Genomic DNA, 24,276 nt, shown 5'->3' on the forward strand with positions numbered 1-24,276 from the left:
AATTGACGGTTCACACCAATTACACTAATTAAATACATAGCAGATTAAAACGAGAACAAAAAAAAAAGAAAAGAAAATAAAACAGAAACATAAACATAATTATAACAATTAAATTAACTTTTCTATTCAATTAATAGTTTTACCAACTAGTAATTATACTATCTTCGCAAAAAATCAAAAAATATTTAAGCTAAAAACATGGTGCTATTACATTTCTCACAGTACTGAAGGCAATGGTTACAAACGGTGTTCCAAGGATCCGCAAATATGTCACTGTGAGGTATGTTATGAGCGTTTTAAGTAATTAAATACTGATTTAACATTGAAGGAAAACATCATGAGCAATTCCACGCGTCTGAGAGTTCCCCATAATGTTCAGAAAGGTCTGTGAAGTCTACCAATCCGCACTTGATCAGCGTTGGTGGCTTAAACCCTTGTCATTCTGGGCATCCCGTGTCTATTAGTGGGCAATGGGTAATGGTTTGTGACTGTGTCGTGTGTCTACAATTTAACATATACTTTTATACCTACTTGTTTTTAAATTTAAATACCTATTCGTGAATTTAGGGTTGAAGCTTATTTTTGAACCCCCTGCACGGCTAGAAAAGGCAGGCAGGGCAAAAATTCCCCGATTAAATCCCCTGACAACGGATATAAATAACGTGTTCACTTGCTAAAGCACTTGAACATTGGATAGGAGAGTTTATCCCCTTTATTATTACACATATATATTATTTGGATATTATTTCTACTTATGCCCCAATGCTCTGAGTTGATAAAGCTGTGGGAGACGCTAAATTTTAATCCTTTCCCCGGGGAGATAATTGTCTCCTGCCCATGCTAGCCGTGCTGGTATCGAAAGATGATGCCGGGGCAATTTGGATATTGGATATCGTCCGAATTGGTATTGTGTGTTTCGGAGCGAAATGTGCGTAGAGGGTACATTGCCGAAGATCTGTTTGGTGTGGAGTATAAGGATTGAAGAAATTATAAATTACACCATAGAGATTCTCCTGCTTTTCGCACAGTATAGCAAATTAAGCTTAATTTTCATAATATACCTACTAGCGCAATTTGTTAAAGGCATCAGTTATATTTACAAGGTACATAATATGTCCTGTTTAGTTATTAGACACATGTTACCTGTCACTTACAGGTAACATGTGTCTAATAACTAATGTGAATGTTTAAGTTTGTACCTTTATACGAGCTTTTATTTAACTTGCAATGTAACTATGCTTGCTAGGGTAAAACCTTGCATCTTTGTTTAAATACTGTAAAAAATATTCGCGATGTTAAAATAAGTGCAATGGCGAGCAAAGTCATGAAAATGTAAGTAACCGTTTTGTTATGCAGATTACCTATTTGTTATCATGATAATTTTTATTAGACTCACGTGAGCTCTACCAAATATTTGTGTTTATTTAGACTTAGCAGAGTTTCTCTTACAAATGAAACAAAGGTTAGGTACAGTAAAATTTTCCAGACAATATAAAAACTTGTCTACCGTGTTCTGTCCTGGAAAATTTTACGTTTATTACATTACTTGGCATATTTTTAGTAGTTTTAGTTTTAGTATTTTTTGTAGTAGATCTTTTTTTTGAAAAAAATTAAAATGTCATAAGTATATATTATATCTTAATATATAAAAATCTCCTGTCACGATGTTTGTTCTCGATGGACTCCTAAACTACTAAACCGATTTTAAATTAAATTGGCACACCGTGAGCAGTCTGGTCCAACTTAAGAGATAGGATAGCTTAGATCTTTAATTATAGTCACAATTTTATTTTATTGCAAATTATTTGTCTATAATTAATTGACAGTCACATGTTATATATATATATATATATATATATACTACTATACTCATTTAAGGCTTAGCGATAGTGAATACTTTAAAAACAAAATCAAACGCAAACGAAGTCGCGGGCAACAGCTAGTAAGTGTATATGGATACAGATCTACCTAACCTACCTGTGAAATTAATTATACCTAGGCTACGCAAATAATTAGTCATATTTTAATATTTACTTTAGCAGCTTCACAGAACTAAGCTAATACAGAAACCGTGTACGCTTATATTGAAGCAGCAAAAACCACTCTATTTTAGAAGTGTTTCTCGAACAAACGGTTAGTCACTTATACCATTTAGCAGTTGAAAGTAATTATTTTAACTCTAACGTTCTAAACGTTTACCAAAAAATTAGGAATAGGTTTGTGAGCTAGCAACATTCCGTGGGTGTAAAGAGAGACGAAAGCAGGTCGTTTTCACTGTTTTTCGACACAATGTACTGCAAACAATAATGGCTAAATTAGGATTCAGTATTTTCTTAATTCTGTGAGTAGTTTGATGTATATGAAATTGTATACTGAGATCAGAAACCAGGTCAAGGGCCAATATAATATATTTAGATAAGAAACGGAGTACTTATGTACACCAAGAATAAAACACCGGATTCAAGTTCAAGGCTTTGATGTATCATGTATGGAACTTAATTAAGTACGGATATCGTATCAGTTCGTTCGTTCGCATGCTATTTTCTGTTCCTCTCCTTTCAGGTATATCAGGTATAATATAATCTACCCATAAACTTAAAATTTAAAAAAAACCCCTAACTTTCATTATCCTGCGCATTATACTACTAGTCAAGCCCTTTCATATGATACCGATTTCAATGTCATTATGTAATTTGTAATTTCGTGGTGGCGGCCAGCTTGTATTTGAAATTCATCGTAGTGTAAACTATGGTATAGGCCCTTTCGTTGGATCAATATGGGTATTGAGGGAGTTGTGAAAGTATATGCAATCTGCCATTTTGTGTTGGACATACAAACATAGCTAAAGAACACTCCCGACTAATTCACCTTTCGAATAAAAAAAAACAAATCTGTATCAGTTCCTCCGTTCGGGAGCTACGATGCCACATACACACACAACATCTTATAACAATCCGTCGTTCTTGCGTCGGGGGCTAATTAGTCTAACATCGATACGTATCAACTCAATTACTGATAGAAGTCGTATTAGATATTGTTTTTATCGGTTAGCTTTTCTTACTAGCGTCACCTTGTACGGTAGTTATATACTAGATTAATGAGCGCCATCTATGGTAACAATATTTAACTACTTGAGAAGGTTTAGTTGTGCCATCTAACGTGCATTTTGAGTACTTCTTTGCAAAATGATGTCAACTAGCACCATCTAGAAATAAATTCCAATTTTTTTTCATAATATTGCAATAAATAATTTATAGATGGATCTGTTTAAGATTTAAGTTAACAATTTACTTTAAAACGTAAAAATGTCATTGAAACTTGTGACAGACGTGCATACAGAAATAAACAAAACATTTCCCACAAATTCTTATTTTGTTTGTGGAACCTACGAATATTATCATTATCTATGCGATGGTTTTGATGATAGGGTATGTCATAATTCAAAGGCGTTCAAATACAATAATATTATCTGGATGTAATTTTGAGGTTATAATTTCACATTAATTCTTCTCCTATTGACTTCCAGGGATGGGGTTGCGGCTACAGAACCTTACAAACGATTTGTTCCTGGATGATGCATAATAATTATAATAATTCTCAAAACGTTCCGAGTATTACAGAAATTCAGAAGATTTTAGTGGAATTGGAGGACAAGCCAGAATCCTTTTTGGGTTCCAAGCAATGGATTGGTAGCTTTGAGGTAAGTTTTTTTTTTTTGGCATGGTGGAAAATTTTTATTGCTAACTCCGACCCTTGGACAGGACGGAGATTAAAGGGGGGAAACCCTTCTAAAGGGGGGAGTCCCCAAACCCAAACTAAAGACCACCGGGTCCCCTTTTAGAATGAGAAGGTGATTTGCAATGTGAAAATATACATATTATTGGACATGTGGTTTGGTTAATAAAGCCCTTACTAATCAGTGAGGGGCTCCATTTACCACCACTCAAAATATTGATACTGTTTTTATCCTTAGCTTGCGGTTGATAGGTAGTAGATAGCTCATAACTCATATTGGTGGTGTATTTACCATTTATTAATACACTGCCTGCTTTATGCCTACCAGTAGTGGTTAAACAGGTCCCCTACTTTCCTTACCAGTGATGGCAACAGAATAATTTAGCTTCTTTTCTTAGGTATGTCTTACCCTAGACAAACTATACAATGTTTCAAGCAAAATAATCCATGTGAACAGGGGAGATGACCTTGAGAACATAGTGGACAATCTGTGCACTCATTTTGAGAAATTTGGCAGCCCTGTGATGATGGGAGGTGATCTTGACTGCTCTTCTAAGGGTGTGGTGGGAGTGCATGTAGATGGAGTGAACTCTCAGCTGTTGATTGTGGTAAGAAAATTGTAATCCTTTTGTTTATTATTATCTTGTGACCAGCAACATCATGCAACTCTTTTGATGTGATCTGATCACATATTGGGTTGGGTCTACTAATGCTACATATTCTGGTGCAAGAATACTTACTCCTTCAGCACCTAGGATCCCTTTAAATAAGTGGTGCAAGACTTTTGACTTCAGTAACACCTAAGTTCAGTAGATCAATAGGTTGAATTGGTTCAAGCATATCCCATTGAGTGACTTTGAGCTTTAATAGGTAAGGTTATAGAAAAAGGTTAGCATCTGCTGTCTGCAGGGAAGCTCCAACATTGTCAACTTTAAGCATTAAATAGGAAAATCCCTGTATGGAGCACTGCGTTGGTAAACACTCATACACCAAGTGCTCAAGAGGGTGCTTAACTTAATTAGAAGATATGTTTGGCCAATTTTAAGAAGTAAAATAGTTAAAAGATAATTGTTACAATGAATGATTTTATAATCTTACAGCGATCACAAGCTATGGAATTTTATCCAAAATAAACATTATTATAATAATTATTATTATTATTACAAACAGAATGTGGGATTGCTATTATATTGCTGGGAAATCATTCCCAATAATCTTCATCAAAACCACCACATTGGTTTCCAAAATTAAACAATTACTCAAACTATGCATTATTTTTTCCCAAGTATATTACCATTTATCTAAAGGAAAACAACGGATTATAGGCAACAACACCTGTGCTGCTACTACTACCATTTACTGCAATAACAAAACTGTCCGTCCAGTGTGGTGATTATGGGCTGACCCTCATATTGGCCCAGTAGTACACTGTTATAGGTTTTTGATATCCCATAAAATAACCTATTACCATGAATTATAGAATAGAATAGAATAGAATAGAAAATTTTTATTGCAACACAACACACAGTGGCGTGCATAGAGGGTATGCACGGGATATGAAATGAAGAAAATTTCCACTTGTAAGTTATAAAAAACTTAAGGATAGGCATTGTAAGATTTATAAAAAGCCTACCCTTAAGTATTATAACTCGTACTGGAGATATTCTTTATTTTATATCATCTGCATAACCTGTGAATACCCTCTATGCACGCTACTGACAACACAAGGAAAACAGTAATAGTAGTTAGTGCAAGGGTGCAAAGGCGGCCTCATCACTAAAAGTGAGCGTGCGAAACCAATTAAAAAGTGGAAAGTGGGTGGTGCATAAAGGATGTTACAAAATTAACTACAAAAATACCGATATAAATTTATATATACTAATTATAGTACATAGCATAAATATATATCATAAATATCTATTAAGATATTTATGATATAAATTTATGCTATTATAAACTTACATAATACTCAATTACATAGATAATATAGTTTCAAGTTTTCAATTTGGTTTCAGGATCCACACTATGTAGGTAAAGAAGAGTCAAAGGAGTTTCTGCATCGCAAAGGCTGGGTCAAATGGCAGCCACTGAAAGACTTCTTGAGCACATCATTTTACAATCTGTGTTTACCACAAGTGAAAGCACAGTAAAAAGATGAGTGATAATAAATTCATATTTTAACTGATTCAGAGGTTTTTATTTAGTACTGGCATAAACGTTACCTATGGACTTAAAGAACATAAGAAGAACAAAATACATATTATATAATTTTCTAATGCCTTATTTGTGCTAATTGTCCAAAAATAGTTTTTAAATGTTTCAATAAATGTTCAAGTTAGATATAAATTATTCAGTCTTCTTCTAAGAAAAACATGTTAAACAGATCTTGAATCTAAGATAAATTTAAAGTCAGTCAACTGAATGGGGTTTTAGTCAGTATTCATCACAAGACACACTCCTTGCAAGATCCAATGGCTGCAATGTTCAGCGGTCCAAAGATCCGATTCGAATACCAAACCGACGCCCATAGCGTTCCGACGCGTCGATGTGGTGTATACTGGGGTACGCAATGTGTTCTGAAAGAAATATAGAAACTTCTGTAAAACATTGGGCTCCAAATGTGTTCGGCTAGTGTTAGGGCTCCGAACCGAAATAGTAAATTATAGGATGAATTAAATAAAAACCAACTTCCATAATATACTAAACTAGCAGTCTTTACAAGCAAATAACAAGTTTGAAAAGAAGAAAAAAATATATTTTGAACAATAAATAAAAATTAACTAATATTAATAAACAAAAAATAAGGAACTTGGAAATAAAGGATACTTGAGGAACTAAATTATTTATTACTTCATCGGCTTTTTTCAGGTGGTGTGGATTCGTCGCTAGAATTTTCTGGAGTTTCCGGTATTATTTCAGACTCCATATTCGTTTTTAAACTAATTTTAATTTAATTACAATTTTATTTATTAAATTAAACTGTCAGACGCGTCAACCTCAATTCAGTTTTAATATGTCGATTGTGTTTTTTTTTGTTATTATTTTATTTATTTTAGCAATTTTATCTAAATTTGCGTGTGCCAAGAATAATTTAAGTTTACTTGTCGCACGTAAATTATTCTTATACTCAAATAACAGTTTTGTTCATGAAAAATCTCACGCGTAATTTTAAAATGGGCAAACGGTTCTTTTTCAACCGCAACAGCGAGCGTCAAGATATTACTTTCCCCGCATGAGTAATACAAAAAGTATTTTACTGTCATATAGGTAAATGTCCTTGTTGATAAAATTCCATTTATTTGAATAAGAATTAATAGGTACTGCAATACTAATTTAACCCACTTTTGTTTCTACTAAATCGTTCCTCTTTATAATATTAGTACCTATACTAAATACTTATTATATATCTACTTATAGCAGTGTTGGCGAACCTTTTTACAAGTGCGTGGTCTTTTTTGTTTAGCCAGATTAGCCATTATGGAGCTATCTTTTAAGAAATACCTATGGTATTTTAAGTATTAATACATTAATTTAATTAGTAAACTGTGTATTTTAGCACCTCCTAAGAATGTTCTGGTTTAGGAACGTAACGTTAAATACGTTTCACTTTGTTAATTTTACGTCCTCCGTTTGAAAGTCGGTAAAAAAAGACAAGTATATCTGTTTGGGGCAATTTTTTTTTAGCTTAACTTTTTGTATGACTCTGAGAACGGATCGGGCTCGCGCACACCGGTTTATCATACCTTACAGGCACGAATAGGAACAGTTGGTTATTTAGATTGAGTCAAACTTCTAGTACATCAGTAAATTTTGATAGAACAGTGGAAAGGTGTCGCAATGTAGTGGAATCAGTTAGGTAACTAAAAGTTTGGTGCGACCTGTACTGGATAGATTTTTTTATAAGAAAAATTGAAGGATCAGTTTAGATAGTCGGCTAACGGTTCTTTAAGATGGCAGCACCATGCCGGGCATCTAAAAACCACATTATACAATATAGTCGATGTTCACAGGGGGGCTCTGTTTATCAACCTGAGACGTAGGTGACACGTAGCCACGTGGCTTGACGGCAGAAATCAGCATAGCTGTACTCAGTGGCGGTACTACCATAGAAGCCAAAAAGCCAGGCTTTTATTATCAATCGAAATTTCTAATCATAACTCGCGTGTGGACCATAATCGTAGTGTTTTTCAAAGATGAGTTGATGTTTGTTATTTGGTACATCAACAACTGCCTTATATAGGGCATATGATGAGTCGAATTAGTCTTATATGTAACTGGGCTTGCTCTTATTCAAGACCCTAGTAACGCCACTGACTGTACTACTTTCCCGAACGAGCTGTGTAAAAGGTCTCCTACGACTGAAAATTCGACGGCTTGTAATGAAAATTATGTTACCTGTAGTTTTAACTTGTGGGCCTCAATGGGTATGATATACATGATTGGCAACTCAGTTATCAAAACTTTGGGATGTGATCTTCTCAGGCAACCGTCTTCCAAGTCCCATCGAGCCCCTTCCAAATACAGTCCACGAACATAACAGCCCTGAAACATTAATTACAATAATAGTCGTTTATAAATTTTTACTGCAAAAAATAAACGCGGATTTAGTGAAAACAAGCAGAAACGTGAAGAAGATAACGATACCTTAGTTTTCATCAGACAAATCATGCAGAACAATGGTATAGTAGGTTTAACTGTCACACCTGTCATTCTTCTGTTAAAGTAAAATAAGTACTAGATTCTCGCGACCAACCAGACCAGTACCAGAATTAAAGGTAACTATGAGCTAGGTCTATCCTAACTTCGCGCACTATCTAAGCCACCAATTAACTTGGTGGTTGGCAAAGAGTCAGTTGAAAGGATGGAGAGTAACATAAGCCATTTTATAGCCAATGAAAATAAACGGTTCTCATGGGATTTGAAAAAATCTAATAAATGCGGACGAAGACCGTGGCCAACAACTAGTAGCCAATAATTTCTTACCGTAACGGGTCGTTCTTCAATATCGTCTGGCGATGTGAACTTGGTGACGCGTGTGAACTGAGTGGAGCGGTCCAACGGCCACGTGTATAGTCGACAGGCCATCTGGATGTGTGCGATCAGGTACGACTCTGGTATGTGGAGTCCTGACAGCCAGATCACCACTGGCTCTTCCATTGTTGCCTGGAATCATGAAGTTAAGGCTACAGAATGTTTCTTAGACACATGCACAGCGTTCGGGACCAGACCTTTAAAAATTCCAGACTATAAACTATAACAGTGTTATTAGCGATCATGACACAGGCGAAATAAAATATCTCACATTAACTGTAATTATTTTAAAATCGATTGAAACAATGCTCGACTTCAGAAGGAAAAAGATTAAAAACCAAACTCATCAGAAATAGGAACCTCGAAAGATGGCAAGGCTATGGGCAAAATGGATGAAAACTGGTTAATCATTTGCTGAAAAAGAAATCTGATACAGACAGTCTACAAAAGTAGAGAATAGTTTGTAGACGAATGATGATATCCTTGGTATACTTATTGCTACACAATGGTGCTACAAATAGGTAGGTATACATAAGTATAAAATGTTTGTCGCGAATCACATTTGTCAGTCCCTCATGTATATTGATCGGGATAATCGGATACTTCCAAGTTCCCTGAGGTGCTTTGTTTTCCCTGTTGTACTTAGTTCAATCAAATTTGTTTCCTTTAACAACATTTGATATACATTTTTAATAAATCCCTAAAGTAATGAAGCAAATTAAGACGATAAGTAGGTATTTCCGTTTTTGCACTTTTGCAGTTGTTATTTTCTATATAATTTTCTTTTTGACTCAGTCTACTCTGTTTTGATCAGGCTCCATATACCATTTCATTTATTATTAAGATGACTTTTACGCGATAGTCTGCCATTAAACCAGCAGGCAAAAATTATTTAAATTCGGTCACAAAAAATAATTGATCAGCGACCCTGCTTTCTCAGTCCTAAGCCGTGGGTTCGATTCCCACAACTGGAAAATGTTTGTGAGATGAATATTTGATTGTTTTTCAGTGTCTGGGTGTTTATCTGTATATTATAAATTTTATGTGTATTATATTCATAAAAATATTCAACAGCTGTCTTAGTACCCACAATACACACTACGCTTACTTTGGGGCTAGATGGCGATGTTTGTATTGTCGTACTATATTTATTTATTATTATTTACATTAACAATAAATATCTCTAGGTTCTAACCCGAGCATGCTATCTCTTTTGCATAATTTACAAGCGAATAAACGAATAGCGAAGAATAGCGAATGAGATAATACTTTTTATAAATCCATTCTTTATTGGTGCGGGTTATAGAGATAATTGTTGAGGAAACGTTCAGAAAGTCCAGATCAGTGAACGTCGGAGGTCGTTCATATATACAGTAGCGTGCATAGAGGGTATTTACAGGGTATGCAGATGATACAAAATAAAGAAAATCTCCAGTACTAGTTATAAATACTTAAGGGTAGGCTTTTTATAACTCTTACAATGCCTGTCCTTAAGTTTTTTGTAACTCGAACTGGAGATTTTCTTCATTTTATATCATCTGCATATCCTGTGCATACCCTTTATGTACGCCACTGCATATATACATATACCCACAAAATAAATATTTCATTATTTCAACAAATATATATAATACTAGCGGACCCCAGCGCCATCTGTCGGTCCGATTTGTGAATGTAAACCATCCAGGGTGCCACCCAAACGAATACCTAAAAATTCATTCAAATCGGTCCAGCCGTTTAGTAGGACTAGACATGCACACAAGAAATATATATATATATAAAACAATATTTGTAACTAAAGACAAATAAATATATAAGTAACTACTTTGTTATATATATATATAGGTATATAACTATAAAAATGATATTATCAAACCCAGTCTGTATATTGCTTTGTCCTCGCCATGAAGTGGTCGATCCACCCGCCGAGGCCCTTACGCGTTGCTGGTGCGAGGCTGCGCCATACATTCGGCAGCTGTCCATTGAACAAGCTGTAGGCGACGTTGTCCAACACCGCATCCATGCCGATCTCGCCGGCCAGTGCCTTGCGCAGTTGAGAGAGGGTAACTCGTAGTTTGCTTACTAGACGGTTGAATCTGTTGTTTTCCAAATAATGCAGATTAGAACAACACCTCTTTATGTGAGTTAAACTTGAGTGACACTTAATGACAAGGTTGTTTGGAAGCACCCGGCACCGTTTTCATCTCTCTCAAGATAGAAAAATTAATGTTAAAATCTAAAATGTAAGCTTGCGATGTTGGAAAAGAGCAACTGCTGAGATTCTTGCCGGCTTCTTCTCGGTAGAATCTGCCTTCCGAACCGGTGTTAGAGTCACTACAAACAGACAGACTTGACGTTTCAAAAGTGTTATATTAGGCCTACTTGAAATAAATGAATTTGGAATTTTGAATTTTTCGAAAAGTTTATTTACGGCGATACTGAATAGATAGGCATGTTTCTAGGCAACATTGCTAGACCTTATTATCATTGCTTTCCATCGCCTGTCGGAAAGCAGTGATAAATACAGGATATTTTTTTTTTCAGTGCGGATATTTTAATATGTCATACATGAACCAAATTTATGAACATATTTTTTTTTTAATGTTTTACTTAACTTTATATAAATATATTTTATTCCACTACAGGTTAGCCCTTGACTCCAATGTCAACCGGTGGTAAGCTAACCTGTTAGCATACGTATGGTAGTCATACGGCATTCCCCCTAATCGGTATCTACACGACATCTCACCGGAACACAAAAATGCTTAGCTGCACGCCTTTGTCGGTAGGGTGGTAACTAGCCACGGCCAAAGCCTCCCACCAGAGAAAATTGTGAAGTAATAAATTCAAAAATTGCCCCTGCGTGGAATAGTACCCGGGACCTCCTACTTGAATTAACAGCGCTCACCGTTGCGCCAGAGAATCAAAAATTATATTCCCTCAGTCGCCTCGTACGACACCCGCAGGGGGATAATGGGTGGTGACGACTGTATTTTGATCTGCCGTTAAGGCATTATGCCAGTGATGGATGGGTGCAATTACCTCTCAAGCTCCTGAAGAAGCACAACAATACTAGGAGTAATGTTCATCTCAAACTGCTTCCGTACACGCCAGACCTCGTAAAGCGGGGGAAGCTTAGACATGATATCCACTGCGATCGTATCAATGAAATCCTCTCGGCTCATTGCACCACCTCCTTCGCCTGCATTTATAACAAACATTTTGATGGCCGCACGCACTGGGTTTCTTACCAGGGTATGGCAGGGAAATTGCATAAAACGTCAGAAATCCTATTTTTATAAGAGTTATATATCAATTTTAGGGTAGGCAGTGCTTTTGTGCATGTATGAAGTGCAAGCCACTGCGCAGCGGGCAGTGACCCTGCTGCTGGCTGTCTATATGTATATAACAAGTATTTATAAAAATATTCATCAGTCATCTTAGTACACGTAACACAAGCTACGTTTACTTTGGGGCTAGATAGCGATGTGTGTATTGTCGTAGTATATTTATTTATTTAGTTGCTGGTAGTGCTACTTATATCCCCGCTTTTGAAGCGCATCGGAGATGTTTTGCGGAAGCGGGAGTCGACTGCTTTTATGCCACAATGCGCAAAAGATGAGGATCCCTGGTGCAAAGGTTGCGGGGGAACACCGACAGCATACAGCACGGCTAGCATGGGCAGTGGACAATTATATCCCCGGGGGGAAAGGATAAAAATGTATCTACTCCCACAGCTTTATCAACTCTCAGAGCACTGGCGCACGAGTGGAAATAATATCCAAATAATATATGTGTAATAATAAACGGGGGTAAAATTCTCCTATTCTATATTCCCGTACTTTAGCAGGTGGACACGTTAATTATATCCTTCAGGGTATATCCCCTGAGAAGGGATATAATTTTTGTCTCCTGCTGAAGATGATTGCTAGCAGGCTGGACTGCAGGTATTATTTTTATCATCTATTTAGAAGTAATAAAAAAAACTTTTTAATAACAAAAAAATATGAACCTTGATACCTCAAATAAAGATGATTATTATTATTATATTAATTTTGCAGAATTAAAACTTTTTTTTATTTTTTAAGAATTAAAACTTATGGGCACCAGTTGGATATATTTTGGTGTACCCACCGTACGCCACAGCTTTTTATTTTCTTGATACAAGTTCGCCCTTGGTAAGTGACGATTCAGTCTCAGATTGTAGCGGGCTAACCCTTTAGGGGTACGGCAGTTATATTAAACCCATACCCCTTATCTGTTCACACGCGTCATTTGTACCGGAACGCTAAATCGCTTAGAGGCACGCCTTTGTCGGTACGGTCACCAGACAAGATCAGAAAAAATATAAATTCCAAAATTGAATCAGGGACCTCCCACTTAAGCATTAATAAATAGATACGACTCTCCAATTAACAAGCTATATATTAAACTCCATGTAGGGCTGCCTGGAGGCACAAATTATAATTTTTAACTTTTTGTAGATTTAATATCTGTTGTAAGTTTTGTTTTAATTTAATTTTGTTAATTATTCTGTTATATAATATTGTAAAAATATAATTAAAACAACAGCACTCACCGATGCACCAGGGAGGTCGTCAAGTAAGGCTTTCAGAATTACTAATGGACGTTATTATGATAGCTAGAAATAGTAGTATACCTTTATTCTTTAAACTTCAAATGAAAAGTTATGCTGGAAAAGTTTTTTTTTCATTGCATATAGGAGTACCCTACCTTTGGATCGCCTTTCTTAGCTCTGCAGTGACAAGATTTTATTTCACGTTTCGTTTTAAACTAACATAACTTAGCACGTTCCAGATCGTAAATAACACATCACACTTACCATCCTTTTCCACTGGTTGCGTAAAAAAAAATAGAAAAGTAAGAACATAAATATTCTCAAAAAACAGTAAAACAAAGAATGAAGCAATATTTCAAAGATATTATCATAAAACTTACCGAATACACTCGCTAGTGGCATGGAATGAGGGTAGAAAAATATACATTATAAATATTATAAACACAAAACAAACGACATGAAAATAATGAGGACCGATGCCAATTTGTTTAACGAAACCCTTGTACTCCAATTAGTTTGGAAGTGTTCAATATTACAAATACTAACCGATGTTTCTGCTTCACCCATATTCCGCTGATTTGCAACTGACTTTAAAAGGAAAAAACCGATGGTACGACTGTAAATTCTCTTTTTTTTAAACTGTGTTATAATGTAAACCATATTTTCATTACATTTTAGTGGAAAGTAGGTTTTATAAATTAAAAAAAAAAGATTTGATGAAATAAATTCTTTATGTAACTGTATTTTTATTATTTTCTTAACAATTTAAAATAAACTTTTCACTAAAAGTAACGAAAATATTGTTAACATCTAACTATATATATATATATATATATATATATATATATAAAAGAGAAAGTGTGTGGGTATGTTCCGTATAGGCTCCGAAACGGCTGGACCGATTTCAATGAAACTTTCAGGGAATCTCCGGATTGACCTGGCGAATAATCCTGTAAAGTTTGGTGACGATCGGAGCACTCCTATTTTTGAACTGTCAAACTGTCCAATACAGCTTTTATTTACTATGATGATATTCTATTGTTGGGTGTACATGGGTGTAGATAATGATCTTCACCCGGTCGAGAAGAGAATGAATACGGAGAGAAATAAATGATTTAATATATTATGAGACTTAAATAAAAAATTTAGTGATGTAAGTTTATTGTTTAGCTAGTGTGCTAGTGCTAGTTATCAATAAATAATAATAATCTATCTCAGTCATTATAAACACAGAGCGTAAAGCTTTAATGTTTTCAAAAAAAAGCTCAAAGGCCTTCAAATAATGAAAACCCGTAGTGGAGATCGATGGAAGAGTAATTGAAAGTAGGCACGGATTTGCCGATTCAAGAGCTGTGATGGTCTACTTGAACTGGAAAGTAGAGGACTGATTGATGATTAAAATTATGAAAACGTTTTCCAAATCTTTATCATTAAATTAAGTCTACACTGGATATAAGAATAAAATAACAAGATTTACAATTTACTTCTATAATTCATTAGTAGATATACGACTACTAGATTAAAAAATATGTATAGGTACTACAATTCAACTACAGCGAATAGATGCAAAATGTAGAGAATTTAAGCTATTTACTACGTAAGTACTAGGTGAGTAGGTACGTTTATGTTATTATTATTCAGTTTATTCATAAACAAAGTTACAAGGACTGAAACACGATTCTCGAACTCGTTATATAGAGTGTTGATGTGCTAGGAACACATACTACTTCGAATAAACTATAATACTGTAAAAAAAAGTGTCAATGAACTCCTAAAAGTGGATTTAAAAGAAAAGCAATGCTGTGTACTTGTTTGCGGCTGCAATTCGATAAGATGTCCCCACATTTCTCGGACGGCCTGGCTGAAATATCCGATCTCCGCATTTGGGTGCAGTCCAAAGACCTCGGGTGTATTAGCCAGAGGCAATATATCGATAAAATCTAAAAAATGAAAACATCTATAAACTACTGTGGTGTAGGAATACAAAATAAAGTAGCAGAAACATGATAAGGGAGAGTTTATTAAATCAACCGAATCTGTCCAACTTTTTTTATTTAGAAATATAGCCATTATAGTACCTTTATATATATATAATATATATATATATATATATATAAATCTATTGTTAATGTCGTTTTGTTTTTATAGCTGCAGCACTATTGTTGACCAAAATAAATTGATATAATTTTATGAATTTTCCTTACCAACATATTCTTCACGTTCCCCATCAGGTGGCATGACGTAATCAAATACGGAGTCTTTGTAGAAGTGGAAAGGCTGGAATTTGTCAAATAGAAATTCGCCCAAGTACTCGTCCATGTATGTTTTGACTACTCGTCTGTCGAAATCGTCAATAACTCGACCGCCGTACATTACCTTTAACAATTATGATTTGTGTGACTTTTATGATGGTACATAGCTCGGAGAACCGATGGACGTTAGAGCCCCAAGGTGTTTGGTTCCAAGGTTAGGACATCAAACGAGTCGCTAGGACACAAGCGGGCAAGGACCGTGGAATTTGGAACTTCCCACAAAAACCTACACCTAGCAGTGGACGTCAATCGCTTGAAGTGATGTTAATATTGAAGATGATATTATGTTGTTATTTTTAAGTAACGCTCAATGTTTTAATATTTAAAAATCGAAAAAAAAATTATTTACCTCACCAAACAAGTATTTAAGCGTGGACCACGGTACAGGGCCTTTCGCGGAGTAACACCTGTCGAGGTAGCACTGTAAGATTTGCATGCAAACGACAAAGTCTGACTCGCTGAAGTCATATGATATATTCCAGCCTATCTTGTCATATTTGCGGCGTTCCTGCAGATAACGAATAGAGAATTGAACACAGAAATCTTCTCAGAAGTAAAATCTAGCAAATCGTTTGGTGAACCCTGCTAAACCTCTACTGGCTTGGAATCAAGCTGATAACGCACTGGTGCCGTCTAAGGAGATACGCGACCCAATATGCGCTAAAGATTGCAGAGATATGAGATGCACAGATATATTTATAATTATGCGTACAGGAATGTTAAATATCTCCAGGAATGTTAAAAAAAAACTTAAAAGACTACTATTTTGGACCTTTTTCTGGAATTTTCAGTTATCAATTTACTTCAACTTACCTGTACAACAGCGTGAAAAAATGCTAGCACGTAAACAAGCTTTTTAAATTGTGGATGCACACATTCGTCTAGCGCATGCGCACGCATCTTGAAATACGTGTTGCGTAAGTTTAGTTTCAAGCCATTCGGCGGTTCGGTCACCACTAGAAAAAATATTATTTATAATCTTCTATTTGATTAGTTTTAACCGTTAATAAAAAGAACGCCATAATAGCATCATCGCTAGAAATTTATTAACTCGAGAGCTGCTGTTGTCATAAAAATAAACCACTTTTCTCGTTCAAAAGGCAGAATTTTCTCTCGTTCTCTAACATTGGTCGTGTAAGCTTATAGTTATTTTCTTCCGTCTAAAGAAGCTGGTTAAAATTTCCACTCATTACATACCCTTAAGTGATCGCTGGAGTATGCCGATAGGGAATGTAGGTGTAGGATCTGTAGTGAGCCAAAGGCGATATTCCGGGTGTGGTTTTTCCATCAATTCAAGTTGCTTCTCTAGTTCACGTAAAAATGATACTAGCAGGTGACAATTTTGCAAGATTAACCACTGTCCGTGAGAGATCGCACCTTCTAGTAAAGCAAGTGCAGCCTAGAAATACAAAGTAAATACATAGCACATTCGATTATAACAGTAATCTTACGATGATTAAAAATATATTTACTAGGAAAATAAGCGTATAGCACAGGCTCAATGAGAGACTACTCATTATATTAGTTATGTGACTGTACAAGAAATTATAAGTTCTGTTTTACAAATTGAAGATGTTAAGGTATTAAATGAATAGGGAACAAGAGCCCAGGAATTTAACACTTGACTTAAACGAAATAGGGAATCTTAAAAACGTTACTTACCCCTTCTTGTCCTTGACCAAGAGAAAGGTATTTAAATTTACCACCACCAAATCCGCATTTATCAGCTAGCTTCATGAGATCAGCGGTGGGATCGGACCCAGGACTTAGTATAAAGACCACTGGAGTGTAAGGTGTAGTTTGTTCGTATATCATATCGAGACTGAGGAAATAAAGTTAAACATAATTATTGATTTAAAAGTAGTTCAATATTTTTTTTATCGTAATCCCATTTTACCGAAAATCTACGTTTTTTTTTTATTACTTATTAACATGCCCTTTGTATTGTAAACCCAATGTAGAAAAGGTTCCTAAAGAATTTTTATACTTTTGAAACAAATGATCTTATAGAAGTGAGGAAGTAGTAGCGTGAAGTGTACAAGTGAAATCTCTCTAGTCTACTAAAATTCCTTGGCTATGTGAGAACTGCAGTAAGTTCCAATTTAGAATTTTTAGAGTTAGTGAAGCTGTCTTAAAAGTTTCCTATTAAATTTGGGCATGCAGTTAGACCAGCACGAGCAGTGAAGGTCAGGGTTAACGTGCGTCATAAGGATAAGGACCTAAACCTATACCCGAGACGCAAGTTCGGGGCACTAGGCGGAGTTTTTCCTTTGCCACAAGTTTGGCCCGGCAGCCGTACGGTAGATCAAAAAAATACCAACACACTTAAGCTTGGTAAGTTATCGTTTATAACTGAATTTGGAACTCCCTGGACACGACTCTGGACATACCTGATGACAGGCGGCGTAATGTAATCCACTCCCATTGTAACAGTTATATAATCTGTCAACGCTCGGTAAATGCGATCCACGCGGAAACAGCGGAGCAGCATCAGAATTTCGAATGGGTTAATTTTATCGCGATATCCATTTGGAATATCTGCTGATTCTGGATTATCGCTGTCAAACCACTGTAGAGGATTTTCAAATAATTATAACGATTGAAATTTGCTGAAATAGCTACGATTTGTTATTTTTTTTTATACATAATATGTACCTCTTGCCAATCGTCCAGATTTCGGGTGATATCGTCGACTAAATCGGCGAAGGATTCTGGGAAGTCAGCACTCAATTTTACGATATCTTGCCATCCCTGTCGCAGTCCAGTAATTATATTAGAAAATACTTCTACACTATCTCTTTTTCTACATATGAAGCTCTCAAATTTATTATTATGGTAATCATTAACATCGCTTCATTTGCCTCGAGGAACGCCGATCGTTCAGCTCTCTGTGTATTTCCTACTCACACATTAAAGTACGAGTATATCCAAGTCTTTGTATAAAACTTGCACAAAACACGTGTTACTTTATTATCTTTTTGATGCATTAACCCAGAACTTGACTAGGAAATATGTTATGGGATAAAAGTCATAAAATTATTAATGAATCAGTGAAGTATATAAAAACCTGTGAGGGTAGCCACGTAGCTGGACAAGCCCTTGCAGCCTTCTCTAATGAGATATTGCCTTTGATGAAGAAGTCCAGCTGCATTTGCGTTACGTTACCTTCGCTTTGCTCGAGCTTTATATCCATTTGGAATGAAAACAGCAACTTGTGCCTCTCGAATATACCTGTGAGATGAAATAAAGGCAATAATGAATAAAATGAGTTAAGAATGGTATGTGATGGAAATTTTTTCCAAGTTTGCTTTCATTAAACGTTGCACTGAATTACAAATGAACGAATTCTAAAATCACTTTAAAAATAAATAAAGATCGACCAATTTGTGCAAGCGTGACGATATTATTAAATACCAGCTTGGTTGGTTATTAAAAATATTCTACTTTACGTCTTCGTAAACTTTCACTTTCTTAAAATAAATAAGGCAATTATTATTTATAAACGCTACCTGTGCATCCGTAATCATATACGTTCTTGGTAAGCATATCAATTATGTTTCTCAATCGTTTTGAAAGTATTACGTTCGGCATAGCCTTACGCAAAGAAAATGAAAATACCTGAAAACAAAGAAATATATGAGAATATGACCGTGAATGCTGATGTACCTGCAAGGAACCTATTTTGATAATTCTTAATTAAGCAGAAACATAAGCAAAAGATGATAACATCAACATTGGCTTCTCTTTGGTATGAATAATTCGGTCAATTGCCCACTTTATCATAGTATTCCTTATGCTCAATCATCTATATTTACGATGCGACGGGGTATTAGACCACCTCTCGATCGGATGTATGACGTGAGTATACACGCTGAGCTGCTACTGTGCCCGTTGGATCCCGAGAGGTGTCTGTCGTGGATGCATTAATTCTAAACTTATTTAGCCTCAATTACTGAAGAACTGTTACGTTATTAAGTAACATCAAGTCAGGTTAAACTAATAGCGAAACTTATTATATCGTGGATGTATTGGTCAGATCCGGTCGGATAAGAATACAACGTAAGCTGTAGAGTAAAATGCTCACCTCTTTTTTCACTGAAATACATATAACAAAGAAGTGTGCTAAGTAAAAGATAATCACACAATATTTACATCAAGGTAAGAAGACAGTGAATACTGGTACATCGAATTAACGCTTGCCATGTCCGATAGAACAAAGAAAAGGATGGAGCCGCGTTTAGCAACGGGCCTGTAACCATCTCGAAGTATCTCTATGTCTTTCGTTGTTGCTTCAGCCAGCTCAAGCTTCTCCATTACCTGTGAATAATATAAAAGTCACAGATACTCAAAATTTTAAATTGATTTGTTACATTTAGATACAATTTTATTCACGCTAATACTTCCTCACTTCTATCATATAAAATAATCAAACTTCTTATATAACATATTGTTAGGTCAAATATAAACATTTAAAAAGCAAAGTATAATTTCAGAACCGGCAGGATTTTAACCTACATCTCTGCGGCAATCTTTTCAAACATTTTAAAAAGCTCTACAGATTTCAGCAATTTATATAAGTTTATTAGCTTATTTAGCTTGTTGTATATTATAATATCTTTAATTATGTCTTTAATAGTCTTTAATTACAAATCTACGATATGGGTAACTACCATTAAGGCGGTTTTGTAATTTAGGTAATAAATATTTAAGTAAATCTTATCGACTTACTTCAGCGGCTTTAGATTTAGTATTCTCCAACGTATTAACGAGTTCTACATTATCTAACATGTTGCCCGTAGATGTTGCTAACTCTCTTAGCAAGGAATCTTCCAATCCTGAGAGGAGACTCTTGTTAGCACTTGTCTCAATGATTAGACTTTCACGTTGTTCTTCAAGGTCAGATCGTTCTGACCGCACCACTACGCTTAGTAGCTGGTCCTCTAAGCCCTAATCAAAACAAATTTTATATTAATAAGGAACGGGTAGATAAACCTATATATTTATTGTATTTGTTGGTATGCAGGTTGCAGTTGCAGGTATGCAGGTTGAAAGCGACACAAGACTATGGCAGAATTATGGATGTCCCTACAGGTCGAAGCTAAACTTGTATAAGTTTTATGCACACGCCCATCTTTTTTTAAATATTTTTTTGTATATTTTTTGCACTTTTATTAAATCGATTGGATACAACTTATAAATTAAGATTGTGATAAGTGAATTGTATAGTAGGAATGATTTATTACCTGTACGGTGACCGTATAGTTTATGACAACAGCTTTGGCATAGGCTGCTGGATTGAACTGCGGGTTGGCGAGCTTCGTTGTTAGATACATGCGGAAATGTGGATCGTAGTCCACTTCATTACTACCCAACATGACAAATGTACGACCGCTTTCAACTGAAATGTCCAGTTTGATAAAATCGCAAGTATACAATTAGGAAAAAAAAAATACGTCATGTTTTTTTCTTTATTTTGGGAAACATGACATTCCAGAAATCGGGCATTTACAGAAACGGATATAACAGATGTACTTTGTATTCTATTTAATAAAATCAATAACAAAATTTATGGTTACCTTTAATATTTTTCTCCAATACGTTATCGACTACAGGATCAATGTACTCGTTAACGTCTTGAAATAACACTGGCATGCCATATTTAATAGCCATTTCTAAATGTCGTAGAAATTGCGGATCGTTGAAAGACAGTACCTAAAAATTCAAATGGTGCTTGTTTATTTTTCAATATAGGTTATAGTTGATATCTTCCTTAAAATAGCATAGTTATGTTACGTACCTTAAGGTTGTTATGTTACGTACCTTAAGGTTGTTCTTAGCTTCCTTCTTTTTAATCCAGTTGAGAGCTTGTGTCTGCGGGTCAATGCAAAGCGGAAAACGCGATGCTCTAACTGTGAGAATTCCATTCTGTACTGAAAGCTCATCTGGGGGTAGTCCTTCGGAATTCCAACTAAAACCAGAGCAGAACATTATTTAACATTTCATTAAACTAAGGTAACATATTAAAAAGTATTAATCACGAAACGTTTTCAGCCAATTTGATAAATTCCAAAACTTTCTACTAATGAGCAAAAATATTTAAAATATAATGTAGGGTTTAAAAACATACCCACTAATTTCAACTTCATTCGTCAAATTTCTTTCAACAGTATACGGTGTCGTTAGAGGAATTCCCTTTTCAAGAACATCTCCCATCCAGTCCTCATACAACATCGTTTGTCGGAATGAAAACGAGAATGGTCCGGTGTAGCTCAAAAACGATGATGATAGCAAACAGTTGCCAATCAAACGAGACTGTTCAACGTATAATGCGGCTAAATCTATTGTCCAACGTTTCTGTTCACTAGACAAACCAGACATGAGTTTGTCAGCTGCTACTAATCTTCGCATCATGATATCAGTCTCTTCTTGGAGTTCCTGTCTTCTTAACATAGCAGTGTCATATCGATTATTGAGTCCGTCTAAGGTCTTTTGTAAACGATTGATTTCTCTATTAAGAGATTCTAAATAATTGCATGCTTCAGTGTACTCTTTTTCTAGAGCCTCAACTTTGTCTTTTTTAGGTTTTACTTCTTTGTACACTGCGCAGTAGCCTAGTACAGCAGTTACGAATTTTAAAAGACCATATCTAGATTAAATAAAATATAAATAATTAATAATATAATATAAATAGTGAAGTGATTTAAATAAACCACTTTTAACAGGTGTTAAGGTTTAAACATATTCACGTTATAAGTTACAAAAAGCCATCAGTAAGCAAGTCTGTTAACAGTTGCAAATAACGATTGGTTCTTACAAAATAGTAAAATTTATAAATTATCATGCATCTTTTACCCGGCTTTACTGATTTGTTGCATGGTGTCAAGTTTTTTGCTTTTTTTCATGTGTGCCTTTACTGCCTTTACTTGAGCTTGTGTGATAAGGTCGCAATTCATTTCTTGCAAGTTTCTTAAAAAGTTTGGGTCTGCCATCATTCCTTTAGCGCCTTTCCAACTTACATCTTTTATACCTCGAATAATTACCACGCATTCACACACAACCTAGAAACATTGTTTTATAAACAATTTAACTTTGAATGTTAAATACAGTCCTTAAATACGAATATATTGAGAAATAATTGTTATTTCTAATTTTACACCTAGAACTTGATTTGAAAAACAGCTATTATAAACATTCGAGATTTGGTGTTGGTTTAAAAGAAGAAGAAAATGGAAACCAAACTTACGATTACGAATGTGCGTATTGAGAAGAGTATGTAAAGAAATAAGAAGATACTAGAAAAAGATGTAGAATAATGAAAAGGTCATCTTTTAATGAACAATAAATCAATGATAATAATACAATTTAGGACTGATTGTAATAACATTAAGGCGGGGCGATGGCGAGGTTAAGTAAGACCAAGAACATAATGAGTGGGTCAGGTGAAAAATATTTAAGGATAAATAACAAATAACAAAGAAATAGCAAAGAAAAGGGATGGCGTGGAGAAATTAAAAGAGCTACGCTGAAATTAGCCCTGCTATTATGTTAAAGATGCAGAAGATTTGAACTCTGTAAATTTATTGCACCTGCATAAGCAATTTTAATTTGAAGGCTACAAGACTACAATGAATTAATAAGTTCTTTTCCCCTTTTTTGATACTTGTAATGCAAACATTTATTACTTGATATGCAAATATTTTCTTACCTGCACAGCCTCGGGTGGAGTGGCAAAAGACCTAATTTCGGTAATGTCGTTCTTATCTAAATCTGAAAGCGCAAGTCTGGCAGCTTCAAGTGCTGGTAATGCTGCAGATAATGCTTCTTCGGCGTCAGTTTTTTCTACTGCTATTACCTTACTCTGCTCTGTTATTTCAACACTTTTTATTGCTGCAACAGTTTGCTTAGCAGTCGCTGCTTCCGTAGCTGAAATTTAAAAAAATACATTATTTTTAACTTATATGTGTGGTACACAGAACTTTTTCAAGTTATCTCTATTTATGATTACCTGTGGAAATTTCTTTAAGCAAAATTTCGCATTCTTTTGTTTGTTCTGCAACTATAACTTTTTGTACAGCTAACTTTGCATTTAGATCCTCCAATTGGACATTAGCTTCTTCGATCTTTGCTAGTCCACCAATCAAACGTTCGCACTAAGAAGTTAGAAGAGAAAATTGTATTTTTCCTTACATTGTAGAGTCCATGCATTTATAGGATAACAATGTTTTAAATCATAGTTAATAAATATTACATAACGTCACCTGTGCTACAATAAAGGCATCCTTTTCGTTCAGTAATGAAATGTAGTTGGTAAGGAAGTCCATGTAGTGCTTTGGCGTCACGTAGTTGTTGCGTCGTAGGCGAAGAAGGAACTCCATAGAGTAATGTGCTACAGACATGTGTACATGCACTACATGCTCAACTATGATAGAACGGAACTCATCTGGTATTTTTTGTACCTATACATAAAAAAGTAAAGCTTTAACCAAAATAACAGTGAATTAGTTTCTAGATTCGCACAATGAAAAGGAACTCCTAAATAGGCATCCAGAAGTGTATCTATATAAATGTGCTTAGGAATTACGACATTTTGAATTGATATAAGTATTGTCAAGAAATAAG

General features: G+C 35.1%; 2 protein-coding genes across 2 annotated transcripts in view; one reads left to right on the top strand and one right to left on the bottom strand.

Annotated features, from left to right (window-relative positions):
- Positions 1-3,300: 3,300 nt before the first annotated feature.
- On the top strand, positions 3,301-5,921 carry LOC120633217 (ufm1-specific protease 1). Its single transcript, XM_039903370.1, has 4 exons — positions 3,301-3,428; positions 3,527-3,700; positions 4,134-4,343; positions 5,751-5,921. Exons 1-4 carry the CDS (start codon positions 3,306-3,308, stop codon positions 5,883-5,885), a joined length of 642 nt encoding a protein of 213 aa, XP_039759304.1. The 5' UTR covers positions 3,301-3,305; the 3' UTR covers positions 5,886-5,921.
- Positions 5,922-6,093: 172 nt separating this feature from the next.
- LOC120633444 (dynein heavy chain 10, axonemal) overlaps positions 6,094-24,276 on the bottom strand; it is an 87,457-nt gene continuing 69,274 nt past the window's right edge. Inside the window, exons 67-91 of the mRNA XM_039903652.1 lie at positions 23,916-24,113; positions 23,663-23,807; positions 23,363-23,580; positions 22,510-22,715; positions 21,785-22,303; positions 21,478-21,625; positions 21,234-21,369; positions 20,901-21,055; positions 20,386-20,604; positions 19,810-19,974; positions 19,167-19,275; positions 18,725-18,888; positions 18,313-18,408; positions 18,048-18,226; positions 17,320-17,479; positions 16,855-17,056; positions 16,471-16,613; positions 16,007-16,165; positions 15,550-15,721; positions 15,154-15,285; positions 11,809-11,968; positions 10,643-10,862; positions 8,719-8,898; positions 8,131-8,277; positions 6,094-6,311 (exon numbers count right to left, since the gene is read on the bottom strand). Coding sequence (XP_039759586.1) covers positions 6,165-6,311; positions 8,131-8,277; positions 8,719-8,898; positions 10,643-10,862; positions 11,809-11,968; positions 15,154-15,285; positions 15,550-15,721; positions 16,007-16,165; positions 16,471-16,613; positions 16,855-17,056; positions 17,320-17,479; positions 18,048-18,226; positions 18,313-18,408; positions 18,725-18,888; positions 19,167-19,275; positions 19,810-19,974; positions 20,386-20,604; positions 20,901-21,055; positions 21,234-21,369; positions 21,478-21,625; positions 21,785-22,303; positions 22,510-22,715; positions 23,363-23,580; positions 23,663-23,807; positions 23,916-24,113 — 4,479 coding nt within the window. The 3' untranslated portion in view covers positions 6,094-6,164. The remainder of the gene's footprint in view (positions 6,312-8,130; positions 8,278-8,718; positions 8,899-10,642; positions 10,863-11,808; positions 11,969-15,153; positions 15,286-15,549; positions 15,722-16,006; positions 16,166-16,470; positions 16,614-16,854; positions 17,057-17,319; positions 17,480-18,047; positions 18,227-18,312; positions 18,409-18,724; positions 18,889-19,166; positions 19,276-19,809; positions 19,975-20,385; positions 20,605-20,900; positions 21,056-21,233; positions 21,370-21,477; positions 21,626-21,784; positions 22,304-22,509; positions 22,716-23,362; positions 23,581-23,662; positions 23,808-23,915; positions 24,114-24,276) is intronic.

The sequence above is a fragment of the Pararge aegeria genome, chromosome 21 (assembly GCF_905163445.1).
Source record: "Pararge aegeria chromosome 21, ilParAegt1.1, whole genome shotgun sequence".
Classification (NCBI taxonomy): domain Eukaryota; kingdom Metazoa; phylum Arthropoda; class Insecta; order Lepidoptera; family Nymphalidae; genus Pararge; species Pararge aegeria.